At 39.6% G+C, this 18309-nt stretch overlaps 1 protein-coding gene across 2 annotated transcripts in view; it reads right to left on the reverse strand.

Moving 5' to 3' along the window:
• Window positions 1–18309, reverse strand: part of UNC13C (unc-13 homolog C) — a 723080-nt gene that overhangs the window by 675155 nt on the left and 29616 nt on the right. For both annotated transcript variants that reach the window (XM_019968805.2, XM_070797523.1), the window contains one exon: window positions 1622–4872. In XM_019968805.2, the coding sequence (XP_019824364.2) occupies window positions 1622–4613 (2992 nt within the window). In that variant the 5' untranslated portion in view covers window positions 4614–4872. The remainder of the gene's footprint in view (window positions 1–1621; window positions 4873–18309) is intronic.

An 18309-nucleotide genomic window follows, 5' to 3' on the forward strand; every position in this document is an offset into this window, starting at 1 on the left:
TAGTTTCATTGTATTTATAATATTGCCTAACATTTTGGATACCTTAACCAATTGGCATGAAAACACTCATGTGTTGCACCACAACAAACACACACACCTACACACTTTGCTTATTCTTAATATGCTTTTGAGTAGATCTCTCTGAATCCAGAGTAAGTAAAATATAATGTCAAAATCCTGACCTGTATTTCAGGCTTTGAACTATGAACTGAGTTTCAGTAATAAGAATATCTAGTATTAAAAGTCACTCCAAAATAAGATATTCCAGTATGCATTACATTTACATAAAATTTTAGCTACTGCCGTTTCAAATCAATTTTAAAAATATTTGACAATGCTTCCCTTTAAAAATAACAACCAAAAAACACAGCCTATGTACCCAAGATGCCCTTGACTTATGTTTTTTAAAAAAATTACATAAGATATGCTGTTTTATATGAACAGAATTTTAGAACAGAGAACCATAATAGTTATTTCAATTGTTTTAGGGTCTAAAATAGTTTAATCATGAAGGTATCTGTTTAGTCAATGATCCACCCATGTTAGCCAGAACATGACCAGTTTGAAGTTGTATCTGATCACAGAAAATGAAGCCATAATCAGCTACCAGATAAATAAATTATTATATTATTTTATAATAACAAATAATGTTTGATCATATAAATATATAAATTTGTGAAGTATTATGTAGAGTATTTTGAAGATGACATTTCCATATTCAAAGAAACCATTAACAGTATATGATCAATTAAAACTGAGATTATATCAAACTATCCTAAAGATATAAAGAGATAAGCATGCAAATAAAGTAAATTTTAAGGGACTGAGATAAAGTTTGGTTGAGAAATTAAAAGTCAACAAAACTTTTACTTATATGTAGCTACTTTTCAAAACTATATGATCCAAAATTGTTCCCCTAGGAGGTCAAGGAAAATTATTAGGTAAGGTACTATTTTCATTTCCATAATGGTCAAGAGATTCTACTCCACTCTTTAGGAGGAAGATACTTGTCTCTATCTCCTTACTGACTCCTTCAAAAGAGTGACTTGTGACCATTCCGGCACAGCCTGGGACGTTAATGTCCTCCCTTAGCTTCATCAGTAAGTAGTGAGTGAAGTTGTCATCCGTGGTTCAGGATGGGGTTGGCTGTGTACACCTAGTTCTTCCTGCTGGCATGCTCCAAAGTACAGAAGTGATGGGGAAAGGAGTGGTAAATCTAGGAATCTATCTTTCTTAATTCTTTAAGATTAAGTTTATCTTTCTCCCTATCCCTATACAAAACCAAAATGTAGACCCCAGGCTGCTCTTTGATTTCACCCACCCTTCCTTTGATACCTGATGCCATTAAATTGGAAATATGAAGGGCCTTTTTTGACTAATCCTAGCACAGAAATCTCTATCCTCAGAGTATAGTGCTTATTTTAGTATGACCTATTTGAAAGCATGTTGATTTTAAATTGTCAAGCCCAGCTTGTTGGGGGAGCCAAGTAAAATAAGATTCTTCTCAGAATAAACATGCAAATTCCTTGAAACTAAATTCCTTCTCCCAAGAGTAAACACAGAACATGTTCTAAAGAACACAACCCAATGAGCTCATAATATAGCAGTTAAACATAAATACCTCCAGCCAGGATCTTCTCTTCCAGTTCTGCCATTTGCTTCTTATAGGCTTTCAAAGCTGCTTCTTTGAAAGAGGGACGAATCCTCTTTGGCTTTGTGACTTCCACTAGTTGTTCAGGGATGTTTTGGTTTTCGTCTTCTTTCATTTCCATTTCAGCCGGTGCTTCATTTAAGGGTTCCAATCCCCCTTCACTAACCACATCATCTGCCTGCCCATCATAACCCTCATCTTGTGGGGTTTCATAAGGGGTTTCATATGAAGGGTGATCATACTCCGGCATTTGTTCATCTGTTTCAGTAACACTAGTCCTGTTTTCTAGCTTAGCAAGGACTTGTTCCATTACTTCAACATAATCTGTTTCATTATCAGCCACTGGTTCACTATAGTCCTCTTCATCCTCTGCTTTGTAATAATAAGGTTCTGTGTAGACATCAGAGTCAAGGGTTGTACTCGATTCATTTGCAGTTGATTGGGATAATGTCCGAAATCTCCCCATTAAGGAAGAGCCGCTGTCCTCATACCCACTGAGACTCTGTGTGCTTTTGTTCCATACCACTTCCAAGGCTGACTTAGCTCTCTGTAGTGTAGATCCAAATTTTGGGAAGCTGAAAGCCTTATCGGAAAGGTCAATGCTTAATCGACTATGCCAAGATTTGGGTGGGGCATCCTCTGAATCATCACTTTGCAATTCACTTTGACTTCGATACATCATGGACAACTGGTTTTGGTTTTGGTACAGCTCATTAGAATTAGGTTCCTGATAAGAATTATACTGGCCAACCCACTGTCCTTGTGGTTCATTATCCAGCCCAGGGCATGGAGATGAGTTGTCATCTTGGGTTAAATCATAGCTCTCAGAGTCATCCTGAAGGTCACTGTGGCCCTTTCCCAAGTCTTCTAGGTCTTTATGGTAAACATCAAGTGGTTGATCAGATAGACTGTTTGTGTCATAGTCAAAAGCTTCCTGGGTAGATGAATCCAAACCTAAATCAGCTCCTTGCTCTTCTTGATTCCATTCTTTCCATGGAGAAAGATCTTCATGTAAAGAGAGCTGAGAATCACTGTAATGGCTCTGGTCTCCAGAAGCACACACCATGCCATTACTCACTCCACTGTCCACGGTTTCTGTGTATTCAATTTCACTCTGCCCTTGGACACCCAGAGGAGCCCCATTCAAACCCTGATCCTGAGGGTTGTCATACATGGTAGGGGTGCCCTCCTGTTTCCTCTGCCAAAGTTCCCGGTCTGAAGAAGACAGGAGGGAACTTCCATTAGTTCTAGTGAAAAACTGATTTTCTGAAAAATCCTCTGAATAAGATTGACACAATTTGGAAAAATCAGATTCAGAACGGCTAAGTTTAGCAGTGAAAAAATCACTCTGTGAGTGCCAGAGAGGTGTCACATCTGCATAATGGGTTGTGGTTTGTTTGGCCAAGTTATCCGATTCTGGCAAATGTGAAGAAAGTTTATCATATTCTGATTTATTTGCAATTTTGCTGCTACTAGCAGTTTTATTCTTGGCTCTAGCATTGTGTGATTTTGAACTTGACTTGGAAGCACTTCCTTTTGTTGGAAACTCTGACTTGGAAAGTACAGCATAACTGTTTCTATTGAGATCAGATGCCAGCTCTCCATCACTGTCATCAGGAGAGTGCCAACTGTTCTTCTTAAGTCTGGGCTCTGGAGTAGACAGCTTTATGTCCATGCTTTCATATGTCTGGGAGGATGGTATCCCTCTTTCTTTTCTTTCTTTGATGTCATGAGTAAGAATATCTGTTGAGATTCCGATGCCTGTTCCTTTGAGTTTATAGGATTTTTTTAAGACTAAATCCCTTTGCTGAGGGGTTTCAAAGTACACAAGGATGGGTCGAGGCTTTGCATTCGGGCAATCCCTTTGGTGTCCTATCCTCTGAGCAAATTCAATTTTAATAGCATTTGGTGCATCGGAAAAACCCATTTTATCTATTAGAACTTGGTACACCACACTTTCAATATATTCAAATCTTTCTTCGGGCACATTTAAAAATCTCAGGCTTGCTTTGCTTCCCACATGACCTAAGTGTTTAATATAATCATGGATGTCTCTAGTTTCCCTCCGAGACTGGACAAACCCTGTCCGCAGCTGCTCAATTTCGTTTTGCACAACCTCCACGCTGCTGGAGATCTCATCAATGGAATGCTTGAGAGCATTGACATGCCCTCGGAGTTCAGAAAGTTCTGTTTCTATCTGACTTATTCCCTGAAGTTCCTTAAAGATCATTTCCATGACATCCTGCGTTTGGCTAATGCAGACAGAGGAACTGAATCCAGGCTCCAGGGCGTTGGTCTTTGGGTTTCGGGCAGTTCGGTCCAAAGATTTGCTTCTGATTCCCCAGGTTTTCTTCATTGTGCTCAACTCTGAATCCGAGGAGACACACTCTTGACTCTTTTTCCATTTCCTCAGTTTGCGTAAAGCTCCTAGCTTTAAGCTCTGCAGAGTGCGTTCCCCGTCGGAACTCCCCTCTGAGGGCGCCAGGCTGCTGGAGCTCTTCCTGTTGCGTCTAACGGGCATCATGAGTGCTGACTGTGCCTGGTTTTCTGTACTGCTCCTTAGTTCACTGAGTGATTCTGAGTAGGAGCTCTCAATGGAAGATAACTCCTGAAGGAGCTCCTCATGATCACCGTTGGCTACATGAATCTTCTTCTGGAGGCCATTGGCAATAGCTACTCGGTAACTGAATGTGGGGGAGAGAGAAAATTCTTTGTTAGCCTCCTCTTCTTCGGTGGATAAGTTGCGAGTGGATGAACACTTTGCAAGCTTCTTTACTGTGCTTTTCAAGGTGTTAGAAAATTTGGGGGTTTTGGTCTGGCCAGCAACAGGAAGGTCTTGATCTTTTTTTGGCTGACGATTCTCTTTTTTTTTGGTTGTATTTCCCAATTTCTTTGTAAACATTCCTTTGCAAAGCTTATGGATGTAAGGTAAAATCAGGCTCTTGAAAACATTAGCCACCATGGAGAGCAATTAGAGCAAGCTTTTCTGTCCCAGGAAAGTAAATAATGTATCAGGATGGAACTCTGTAAATCCAAGGCCAGCATCACTGTTCAGATGTTCTGTGAATCAGTGAAAATAGCAGGAAGGGCTGCTGTGGCTGCCACAGTGTCACTGTCCTGGGAAAACCAGAAGCCAGGCTCCATTTATGAAAGACATTCATTCTCTCTTGGAGGAGGGGTTTCATGAGTCTCTCTCATTTCCACATAACTTCAGGCAGTACCTAAAAAAAGGAATTACAAAGTCCATATCAGAATTTGATCCTAGATTTAGCCCATGGCTAACAGTTTTTGAACTCTTCAAGATACACAGTGTGTGAAAAATTGCAGAGGGGACACAGAAATTTCAACACACAGTTTTAAAACAACTAGGTAAGGAAAGCAGAACCGATAACTGTGTTTAAATTATCATTTCCTTTTCCTAAATCGCTTATGGGTAGACACAGTTAAAATACTAGTAAAGGTAATAGTAATTATTTAGAAAAGTTTGTATAAGATGACAGGCAAATTTTAATAACTATTATATATTCACTATATGAGCTTATCATTTCCATTTTATATCTTTTCCTAAAATTACATTTACTTATACAAATATTACATTTCAATTTAAATATATTTGCCCCACCTCAAACATTTAAAATTCACTGAATTAATATTATTCATGTACTTAAGATTTTTTCTTATTCAAATAGTCTTACTTTTCTAGGTATTCAATGATTGATAATTTCTTAAATAATGATTAAAGAAATCCAAGTAAGAAAATATTTCATAGGATGATGTAAATACCAAGAGAAAATTCATCCTGTATAGACATCAAATTTGTCAATGGAGTATCATGAATTGAAAAAATAGACAATTATATAATATTTAGGCATATAATAACAACAAAAACACAATAGGAAAACCTTATATTTGAAAATAAGGATAATACATCTAAGTTCTTAGAGAATGTGGCTTGGAAAAGCAAAGCCACCCTAACCAACCAGTGCAGACTTGTGGCAGGTGGCAGGAAACCCATCCCTAGGGTTAAGATGATAACTGAAGATAGAGTGCCAAATCACAAAAAGAGATTGTACCACAAATAAAACATGTCTAAAGATACTAAAAAACTGGTTGGATATATAATTCATCCTATGATTTGGTGTTTTATAATGTAAATGACCACATAACTAAGTCATATTTGTGATAGTTAGCTTCTTGAATTATCTGGACAACAATGACAGTTTACATTAATTTTTCTGGTTTACCAGCACTGTGCCTTGTATGTAATAGGTATTCACATATAATTTTGTTGACTTGAACTATTTCATCACTGAAATATATCACAGAGTAATAGTAATGACCAAAAATCTTTGTTGATATCAAGCTATGGATTTGAGTAGATAAATGTTCTAATTCTTTAAAGAATACATCATAAACTGCACATTGTTTTAGGAGCCTGATGGCTCTTTATCAGCTCCCTCCATTTGGAAATCTGCCAATTTCACTTCACTAGGATTCTGCAGGGACTTGGGGAATACATTCTCTGGCCAGGAGCCAAGTTTCATAGGAGACAGGGCACTGCAATGCAAGAAGGAAGCAAAAAGATGGAGAGAGACAGACTCTAAATCCATGTCTTCTGGATTTCATAAACAGTCAGAGTCAAATTTTGCTTGTCTGAAACAATTTGTCAGTCATTCAGAATTACATGCCAGGACCTGTTTTCTAATAATAAAAATGTCAAGAAATTAATTTCTGAATTAAATTCAAAAAACATTTATTGTACCCCTATGCAACTTCTCCTATGGGGACAAAAAAGACATATTGGAAAGTTAAGTAGCAGTAGAGTAGATAAATTATTTAAAAGCCAACTTCAGTAAAATAAATTGTTCTACTAATCACTCTGTCGAAGATCCTGGGTTTCCCAAACCTTGAAACAAATACCTGATTTTTGTTTAGATGAAAGCAGGAATTTTGTCAATGCCTCTAATATTTTCATGAAATTGTGTTCAGGCTTCCTGACCTGTGTTACTAATTCAGAGCCAATGATCTAGACAATAATGGTTGGAACAATTTTGAACAGGAAAATTTAACCTGCAGTGATGCCCTGCTTCAAAATGCAAACCTGAGGGTATGTGGACACAGTTGCACAGATGAACTCACTTGTTCTGTATTCTAACCACATGGAACAACTTGTTATTCACTACAAGCTCTACTCTCTTTCACACCTCAATAACTTTTCTGTTCTCTCCACCTAGAATATCATTCATGTCTAGCCCTCCTTGTCTATAAAAATTGTGTTTCAGCTTCAGAATCATTTGTTCAGTGAAGACTTCACTGACCACCCACACTGAGCTTTTCTCTCTCTTTGCCACACTCTCCTGCAAGCCAGTGCATAAGCAATACATATTATTCCCTACTGTACTCTCATTCCTGTTTCCATCCCCTGGACTATGTCCTATTTAATGGGAAGAATATGACTTGTCCAGTTTTAAACATCCTGAACCCAGCATACATAAAAACATTTGATAAATAGTTATTGAAGAATTGGTCCAAAAGGTACAATGTTTCAGTCGTGCAAGTTGAAGAAGCCCTGAAGACCTACTGTACATCACAGTGCCTTTAGTTAATAATACTGCTGCTGCTGCTAAGTTGCTTCAGTCGTGTCCGACTCTGTGCGACCCCATGGACTGCAGCCTACCAGGCTTCTCCATCCCTGGGATTCTCCAGGCCAAAACACTGGAGTGGGTTGCCATTTCCTTCTCCAATGCATGAAAGTGGAAAGTGAAAGTGAAGTCACTCAGTTGTGTCCGACTCTTAGCGACCCCATGGACTGCAGCTTACAAGGCTCCTCCATCCATGGGATTTTCCAGGCAACAGCACTGGAGTGGGGTGCCATTGCCTTCTCCCAGTTAATAATACTGCATACCCAAAATTTTGCTAAGAAGGTAGATCTTGTGTTCATAACACAATCTTGGTGATGGTTTCACAGAGGCATACTTACCTCCAAACTCACAGAAAGTTAGAAATTAACCCACATTTCAGTCACTTATTAAATATCATCAGCTGGTTGTCCAAATATAAACTCCATCAAACACCTAGTCATTTTCTTGAATGATTAATCTCAATTTAATATCATATCCTAATTATTGACTTCCCCAAGACATATAACTAGGAATCATTCTAGATTCAATATGATCCATCATATTTCCATACCCTATATATGTTCACTCATCCCACTAGTGATGCCTCAGTGCTGAACTCCACAATTTCTCATCTGGACTACTACAATTGTATCCTATATGGTCTTCTTAACTCTAAGTTGGCTCTTCTCTCAAATCAACCTTTCTTAAAATTAATACATTTAAAAGATGTAAATCCTTCCACTTAAATCACTATCTCAGTAGTTTCATGCCCTGTCACTTCCAGAAGCATGTCTGCCTAAGACACACTGAAATAGTAACAGTTCTGTGATCATTGTATTGTTGCCTCACCAACGTGCTTTTGCCCATGCTGTTCCTTCTGGCTTCATTTCTTTCCTGTCCCCTCTATCTCCACATCTTACTCATGAATGTCTCTAAGGCAACTAAACATCTTAAATCCAGCAGGGATTAGCATCACCTTGTTTGACCTCCTTTAGACTCCAGCACTCCTCCTCTGTGCTCCCCCAATGCCTTGAATGCACATTTGTTATGGTAATTCTTAGAATATAACAGTTATGTGTGTGAAATAGTTATGTGTCTATATCTCAAATGTGATTTGAGGGGGCAGGGGCTATGATCTATTTAACTTTAAATATTCAAATTGCTCGATATATATTAGACTTACAATATTTGTTGGGCAAATAAACACAAGCACAAATGAATGAATGAACAAGTAACAAGCCCATAAATTCGAAGATGGGTTATAAAGATTCCAAGAAGCCCGAACTAGCTGAACTTGGCCTTAAATGATCCAGATAAAGAAAATCAGTATACGCAGAAGGTAGGCATCACAAACATTCACATCATGTTAAAAATGAAGAAGCACCCACCTCGGAGAGAGATGGGAACTAAAGGAGGATGGGTCTGCATGGACAAAATGTAAATAGAATGTGGAAATCTCTGAAACTTAGGTTCAGAAGCTCCATTTGATGAGGGGGCACTAATGGTTTTTGGTTTTCAGCACAGCTTCTGGATGAGGCATATTAGCCATATAAGCATGAGAAAGTCACTTCTATACTGGCTTCACTTGTATATTTTTTTCTTCTTTTTATTCCATATTTTTATTTTCTATTGGAGTATAGTTGTTTTACAATATTGTTTGTTTCTCCAAAATATACGCAGTTCATGCAGTGCAATAACAAACAAACAAAAAACAACAACAACAAATAACCCAACCAAAAAAATGGATGAAAAACCTAAACAGACATTTGTCCAAGGAAGACATACAGATGGCCAAGAGGCACATGAAAAGATGCTCAACATCACTGATTTTAAGAAAAATACAAATCAACACTACACTGAGGTTATCCTCACATCAGTTAGAGTAGCCATCATCAAAAAGTCTACAAAAAAATAATTGCTGGAGGGGATGTGGAGAAAAGGGAACCACTTGTACACTGATTAAATTGGAACAAAAATAGTATCTCCTCATGGGATAATTGTAATGAGTTAACACATGTAAAGTTCTTAGAAGAGTATCTAAAACAGTGCAGAGCCCAGTACCTATTAGTTACCATTAGAACTAAGAAGTCTGTTGAAAAGATGAAAGAAGTATTCACAGAAGATTCATCATGTGGTATCTGTTGTGAACATTAAGGTAGATAGAAATGGGAGGCAACCTAGGAACCCTACTCAGTTGGAGGATGACATGAAAAACAAACAAAGAAAAAAATACTAAAAAGAAGCAATTGGAGGGGAAATAGAGAATGCTTTATACCTACATGGTCCAGAGGCAAATATCCAATATAGAAATCTCACCTTCCCAGTTACTGGGTTCTCTTTCTCAACTTCTGTTACAATTTCATTACAAAGCCATAGCTACCTTACCAAGGTTTGTGGTTGTTGTTTTGTTGCTAAGTCACTTTTAATGCTTTGTGCAACCCCATGAACTGTAACCCGCTAGGCTCCTCTGTCCATGAGATTTCCCAGGCAAGAACACTGGAGTGGGTTGCCATTTCCTTCTCCAGGGGATCTTCTTGACCCAGAAATCCATCTCACATCTCCTGTATTGCAGACAGATTCTTTATCACTGAGCCACCTGGGAAGCCCCTAACGAGGCTGGTGAGTCTCAAATATCACCTGCAGAACTTCCTTCAAGCAAGTGGGCAGGATACAGCAGGAAGCTAACATTAATGAGCACCTTTGTGTTTTAGAAACTTGTGTGTGTATTAGTTGCTCATTCATGTCCAACTCTTTGAGACCACATGGACTGTAGTTCACCAGGCTATAGTCTGTCTATGGAATTCTCCAGGTAAGAATACTGGCAGTGGGTTGCTATTCTTTTCTCCAGGGGATCTTCCCAACCCAGGGATCAAACCTGGGTCTCCTGCATTGCAAGCAGATTCTTTGCCATCTGAGCTTCCAGGGAAGCCCTCAAGATACTTAAACAATCCCAAATAATCCTCACAGAAACTCTCTGAAGAAGACATTATTATGTCCATTTTATAGATGAGGAAACAAGAGGTTCAAAGAGATTAAGAGACAACCAAAATTACACAGCTAGTGAGCAGCACCATGTTATCCTCTCTCTCAATACCTTCCACCAGAGCTTTATGAAAAACAACTGAAGCAAAAAGATATCTTGGTCCTTAGACCTGGGATCAATGAAGCTATCAGCTGCATACAAAGTGAATGTTACCAGTGGTAATGGACACAAGTCCTAAAATGCACCATATACAAACCCACAGATCTACTCTCTTCTCTAAAGTTCTATTTAAAAAAAATTGTTAGTAGCCCAGATCAGGACAAAATCAATATCAGTAAAAGATATGTGGGAGGAGAAGGGGTTGAGGAGGGGCGGGGAGACCAGTCTATCATCATATGCATCATATGATGCTTAACTACTTGAATTCAGAATCTCATATTTACCTTCCAGTTGTATTACTTTAATTACATACATGTGTGCATGCTAAGTCACTTCGGTCATGTCTGACTCTGTGCAACCCTATACACTGTAGCCTGCCAGATTCCTCTGTCCAAGGCATTCTCCAGGCAAGAATATTAGAGTGGGTTGCCATGCAACCCTCCTGCAGGGAATCTTTCTGACCCAGTGATTGAACTGTCTCCTGAGGCTCCTGTATTGGCAGGCAGGTTTCTTACCACTATCACCACCTGGGAAGCCCTTTAATTAATTAATCTTACAGGTGGTGCTACTGGTAAAGAACCTGCCTGCCAGTGCAGGAGAGATAAGAGATGCAGGTTTGACCCCTCTGTTGGGAAGATACCCTGGAAGAGAAAAAGGCAACTCACTCAAGTATTCTTGCCTGGAGAATCCCATGGACAGAGGATCCTGGTGGGCTACAGTCCATAGAGTTGCACAGAGTCAGTCATGACTGAAGAGGCTTAGTATGCATGCACATTATTTTCAGTAATGATGTTTGGGGGTATGATGTAAAGTTTTTGGCAGGAAATCTTTGAGAGAGATTAAAATGCTAGACTATGTTATGAGACATGTTATGAGACACTTAGTAGTAATATTTAATTATTACTTATTATGTTCCAAGCACTGTGTATATAATTTTTTAAAATTTGCCTCACTTCATTTTAATCCCATAATAATTGGGTGAAATTAGTATTATTATTTTCCAGAAAAGGAAGCTGAGGTTTAGAGTTTTCAAGGAAACTTGACTTAGTACATGCAATTAATAAGCAACACAGTCTTGACTCCAGGCCCCAGATTTGGACTGAGAATGTATCAACTCCAAATTGAATATTATGGTCTGATGGGGATTAAAATATTTGTTGCCAGTGTGTTAACAAGTCCATTTTGTAAAAAAGCTATTTAGTATGACCTCAACAGTAGGTGTCCTTGTGGGCTAAAAGAGCTAGTGAACCTTTGAACAGTCAGCAATTTATTACTAAATCATTACCAAAATTAAGTTAAAGTCTTTTCAGATCAATAAACAATTCTAAGTTCCTTATCAAATGCAATAAAATAGGTGACCTGGGTATCTGAATGCTAACTTGCAAGGGAGAGAAGAGAAAGAGGATGATCTGAGAAAGAGGCCCTACCAGGTTGCCTCCCCAAGTTCTGCCCTGTATTTCAGCATGACTCTTCTCTCTCAGTCCCTGACTCTGAACTGAATCCCCACCTTTGGCCTAGGAACCTCATGGCTTGCCACTTGAGTTTCTGACCTTGTGTTTATTACTACCTGCTTAATCCCTGCTACCAGCCCAATAGGGAAATCTCTTCACTGCTCCTTTGTTGGCATTGATTTTGTGTTAAGCACTCAGGACCCTGTTAGGATGATCATTAATCCCCCACCAGAAGAGAGCAAGAAAACCTCTGTTTCTCATTACAGCACCTCAACAGTAAATATCCTGTACTATCTGACTGCTGGTTTAAAAGACATTTTCCAAGAATAAGTCAAAGAGAAATATATGAACACAGGTCACCAAATATCTGTTCAACAGTAAATTCTTGGTGATTTGAAAAACAGCTGGCTGGAAGATACTTCCTATGAGGTGGGAAGGAAGAAGGGCTGTTGCAGAGACAGAGCAAAACCTAACCACGTGCAAGGGCAGGTCATCTGAGCCAGAAGGCCCAGTGGAAAGTAGCTCTGACCTGTGTGCTGACCACACAACTCAATGAGCAGGACCCTTAAAGCACGGCAAAGTAACAAGCCAGGGTAGCTGGAGCTGGAAGGGAAAGCTAGTCACACCATTAGCCACAGGGAGCTGATGGGAGGGAACAGCATGTAGCTGGGACAAGGCAGGTGATGAGAAAATAAAAAGATCAGGTTTTAAAAAACCTCCCTTAGAAAGTCTTTATTGGATTTTATACCTGTCTTATATATCTTTCATTTTTGTTGTTTTTATTTTTTAGATTGGCGTATAGTTGCTTTACAATGTTGTGTTAGTTTCTGCTGCACAATGAAGTGAATCAGCTGCACATACACATATATCCCCTCCCTCCTGGACTTCCCTGCTCCCCATCTCACCCATCTAGGTCACCACAGAGCACTGAGCTGAGCTTCCTGTGCCAAAGAAGGGATACAGATGACCAGGAGGCACATGAAAAGATGCTCAACATCACTAATCATTCAGTGCAGTTCAGTTCAGTCGCTCAGTCATGTCCAACTCTTTGCGACCCCATGAATAGCAGCACACCAGGCCTCCCTGTCCATCACCAACTCCCGGAGTTCACTCAAACTCATGTCCTTTGAGTCGGTGATGCCATCCAGCCATCTCATCCTCTGTCGTCCCCTTCTCCTTCTGCCCCCAATCCCTCCCAGCATCAGAGTCTTTTCCAATGAGTCAATTCTTTGCATGAGGTGGCCAAAGTATTGGAGTTTCATCTTTAGCATCATTCTTTCCAATGAACACCCAGGATTGATCTCCTTTAGAATGGACTGGTTGGATCTCTTTGCAGTCCAAGGGACTCTCAAGAGTCTTCTCCAACACCACAGTTCAAAAGCATCAATTCTTCGGCCCTCAGCTCTCTTCACAGTCCAACTCTCACATCCATACATGAACACTGGAAAAACCATTGCCTTGACTAGACAGACCTTTGTTGGCAAAGTAAGGTCTCTGCTTTTTAAGATGCTATCTAGGTTGGTCATAACTTTCCTTCCAAAGAGTAAGTGTCTTTTAATTTCATAGCTGCAATCACCATCTGCAGTGATTATGGAGCCCCCCAAAATAAAGTCTGACACTGTTTCCACTGTTTCCCCATCTATTTGCCATGAAGTGATGGGACCAGATGCCATGATCTTCATTTTCTGAATGTTGAACTTTAAGCCAACTTTTTCACTCTCCTCTTTCACTTTCATCAAGAGGCTTTTTAGTTCCTCTTCACTTTCTGCCATAATGGTGGTGTCATCTGCATATCTGATATTTCTCCCAGCAATCTTGATTCTAGCTTGTGCTTCTTCCAGCCCAGCGTTTCTCATGATGTACTCTGCATGTAAGTTAAATAAGCAGGGTGACAACATACAGCCTTGACGTACTCCTTTTCCTATTTGGAACCAGTCTGTTGTTCCATGTCCAGTTCTAACTGTTCCTTAGAGAAATGCAGATCAAAACGATAAAGAAGTAACACTTCACACCAGTCAGAATGGCCATCAAAAAATCTACAAACAATAAATGCTGGAGAGGGTGTGGGAAAAAGGGAAACTTTTTGCACTGTTGGTAGTAATGGATTAATAAATTGATATAGCCACTACGGAGAACAATATGGAGATGCCTTAAAAAGCTAAAAATAGAACCATCATATGTATCTTTTTTATATGAGGGAGTAAAATAATTTTGTGTATATATATATATATATGTATATGTAATTTATGGTCACATGACTGACTATGACAATGAAAATTGCTGAAATACAATAATGCATGTGAAATGATGTCCCTGAGAACTATTTATTTTTGTGTCTTATGTTAAGATACAAAGGGAAGGGAAGTCACTCAGTCGTGTCTGACTCTTTGCGACCCATGGACTGTAGACCACCAGGCTCCTCCATCCATGGGCTTCTCCAGGAAAGAGTACTGGAGTGGATTGCCATTTCCTTCTCCAGTTAAGATACAAACAAGAAACCAATACATAGAAAATGTTTTCAACAAAAATGAGCAAACTAGAAAGTGATCAAGAGGTTTATCTGAAGCTAATAAATCCTTTTTAATAAACAGAAAAACCCATTTCTCCAAGAATGAATGCCAAATGATTCATATCCTCTTTATTCTAGCTAATAAGGTATTTTATGAGTTTTTTTTTTTAATCAAACAATAGCCCATCTACAATTTTTTACTCACCTCCATTGCTGCTACTTTGGGTTAGAAGTCCACAATGACATCTAGTACCAATCATTCTATAAGCACTTTGGAATCTACAAAATACTTTTGTGTGTATCAACTCATAATCTTCTTGATGACCATATAAGGATATTATCCACAGTGTATGGGTATGGATGGTGAGTCTCATAGATGCCAAAGTATTGCCTGGGTCTCAAGACTCCAAACTTGTTCCCTTCACTATAATGTACATTCTCCTTACTCCAGACATTTAATATTATGATAGCTTACTGGCCTCCTAAAGTAATATCTAATACTCCAAACCATCCCTTGAACTAATTTCCATCTTATTTTCCTTAAATATAGCTTTCCCTCTTATTCTCTGGGTACAGATTATTTCATACCCTCTACTCCAGGCTTCTTCATGGTGCCATAGATACACTAGTTTATTCCTCCATTGTCTCTCTCTTTTTATTGGAGTACAGTTGCTGTGTAATGTTGTGTTAGTTTCTGCAATACAGGAAAGTGAAATCAGCTTTATGTATACATGTATCCCTGTTTTTGGATTTCCTTCCCCTTTAGGTGACCACAGAGAATTGAGAAGAGTTCCCTGTGCTATATACTTGGTTCTCAGCTATCTATTTTATGCTGCTAAGTCACTTCAGTCGTGTCCGACTCTGTGCGATCCCATGGACTGCAGCCTACCAGGCTTCTCCATCCCTGGGATTCTCCAGGCCAAAACACTGGAGTGGGTTGCCATTTCCTTCTCCAATGTATGAAAGTGAAAAGTGAAAGTGAAGTCACTCAGGTTGTCTACTTGAAAGTTATACAGTCATGTCCAACTCCTAGCGACCCCATGGACTGCAATCTACCAGGCTCCTCCGTCCATGGGATTTTCCAGGCAAGAGTACTGCAGTGGGTTGCCATTGCCTTCTCCGATCTATTTTATACGTAGTAACAATAGTGTATGTTTCTCAATCTCAGTCTCTCAATTCATCCCACCTTCCCCCTTTCCCTTTTAGTATCCATATGTTTGTTCTCTACATCTGTGTCTCTAATTTTGCTTTGTAAGTAAGATCATCTGTCGGAGAAGGCAATGGCACCCCACTCCAGTACTCTTGCCTGGAAAATCCCATGGACAGAGAAGCCTGGTAGGCTGCAGTCTAAGGGGTCGCTGAAAGTCGGACATGACTGAGTGACTTCCTACTTTCACTTTCACTTTCATGCATTGGAGAAGGAAATGGCAACCCACTCCAGTGTTCTTGCCTGGAGAATCCCAGGGATGGGGGAGCCTGGTGGGCTGCCGTCTATGGGGTCACACAGAGTCAGACACGACTGAAGCAACACAGCAGCAGAAGCAGCAGCAGCAGCAGACCATCTGTATTATTCTGGTCCTCTAGCTAATCTGGCTTCAGAAAGACATCAAGAACTAATTGTTTTCATAATAGTTTCTTTATCTTCTCTTTTTCATATATTCTGAATCATGATCTTTAGTCTTTCATTATTCTTCTAAACTATTTATCAAATACTCTTGTACATGTTTTTTCCATTTTCAAAATGCTTATTAAATGCCATATTCTGTCGACTCCTTTGTAGAGATTACTACATTAAAGTTTGTTTATAATATCTGCAGTGGGTAATGTTATTGATCCCCATTTTACAGATGAAGAAACTGAGAACCCAAGTAACTGACCCAAGGACACACAGCTGGGAAGTGACACAGGTAGAAATGCAACCCACACTGACTGGCTTCAGAGTCCTTTCTCATAAATACTAAGATCTACTTCCCGTGAGAACCAACCCTAAGGAAAAAAGTGGTCACCTATGTAATACATTTGAAGAATTCCTGCCTCAAGAAGCTATGTCACTTTTATTTTAGATTTGGTCTTTGTTGAAATGCAAATCTCACCAAGGGGCTCTTACGTTTTAAGGCATGTAAGTCACTTTGTGTCTTGGTATAAAAGATTTATGAATACATTCCTCAAGAGCAGGAGGGAAAAACAGAGAGAACACAGAAAAGCATGAGATTGGGGAGAATTTCCCATCAAAAGGAGATAAGAGGTAGAAAAGGGCAGATATGAGCCACTAGGCAGCCTTGAATAAGCCTGGCCCACTGACTGTCTTGGCCATGGCCTGGCCCTGTTCCCAGCTACAGACACTCCTCTGGAGAGTAAGTCTTTGCAACTTTTTTTTTTCCCCAGTCTTCGTAACTTCTGCCCACTGATGTGGACAGTAGGCAGAGCACAGGTACACTGGCTACCAATGAGCAACTTAGAATGATGTCATTTCAGAGACATATTGCTTTAGTTTACCTGGATTTTATCCTCAGATTCCACCACCACCTCTATTTTCCCCAACTAAAGCAGACATAGAAATTCAATGAATATAACTGATCAAAGCCGAGCCTCTTTGGTTGAATTAAAGAAGCGGTGCTGGAGGCTCACTTTACCTGCTGCTTCCACACTAGCTACTGCCCATACAGACCCTCTACAGGTACCGGGGCTTGGAGAGTACAGTTCAAACCGCACTCATCCTCAAATTGTGCACAACATGAAATGAAAACCTAAAAGGGTCAAAACCCTTGCCTGAGTTCAAACAGCAGAGCTGGAGCAAAAATACAGGTCTCCTGCCCCAGCTTCACTGCTTTGCCTGCCTGTGCTGCACTGCCTTCTTCTAAGGCAATCCATCCAAGGATTTGGCATCTTCCTACCATGGCAACATTCTCAGAAGCAGCAATCACATGTATGCCTGTGGCGGATTCATTTTGATATTTAGCAAAACTAATACAATTATGTAAAGTTTAAAAATAAAATAAAATTAAAAAAAAAAATAATAATAAATCCATCTTTAAGTGATTTGACTTTGACCTTGATTCTCTATGGTCAACATCAGTAATTTTCTGGAGCTAGAAAGTCTTTTGATATTAAGAGAGCTTTCTGTAAGAAAATATCATGAGCACTTTCATCATGTATTGGAATTCTTACTATCACATAAGCTGTATAAAGGAAGGTGACTGAGGAAAAACAGCATCCTGGAGCAAAAGTTGCCACTAATTCTAATGTTTCCCATGTCTCTGTCCTATTAGGTTGCTTGGAGACACACTACCAGCCTAGTGACCTGTGATAAGGCAGGGGCCCAAGTCCCTGTAAGAGCAAATTACGTGCCCCTGCCTGAGCTTCCCAAGCACTTTTTTGCTGTTTTCATCCTAATAGAAAATGATTACTCTGTCTTCAATATTTTAAAATGATTAATCCTTAAATCCTCATAAGGTAAAATATTATTCTTATTCTAAAAACGGGCTTCCCTGGTGGTTCAGTCAGTAAAGAATCTGCCTGCATTGCAGAAGACCTGGGTTTAATCCCTAGGTTAGGAAGATCCCCCTGGAGGAGGACATGGCAACCCACTCCAGTGTTCTTGCCTAGAGAATCCCCATGGACAGAGGAGCCTGGTGGGCTGCAGTCCATGGGGTAGCAAAGAGTCGGACACAACTGAGCAACTAAGCACACACATTCTAAAAGCAAGAAAACTGAGACTCAGAGACCCTAAGTAAGTAACTTATGACTTACTCAAGTGATGGGAGTAGAATTTAAATATAAGTGTGGCTCCCAAACCATACACAGCACACAGTTCAAATAAGATGACCACGGTTCTATCAGGGAGCACTTCCATCTTTGGTGAATACAAGGCATATTCCATTTGGTGCCCAGGTGAGCTCCAACATATACTATTTGTTACATTAGGGGAGGGGCAT

This window comes from Bos indicus, chromosome 10 (genome assembly GCF_029378745.1).
Source record: "Bos indicus isolate NIAB-ARS_2022 breed Sahiwal x Tharparkar chromosome 10, NIAB-ARS_B.indTharparkar_mat_pri_1.0, whole genome shotgun sequence".
NCBI lineage: Eukaryota > Metazoa > Chordata > Mammalia > Artiodactyla > Bovidae > Bos > Bos indicus.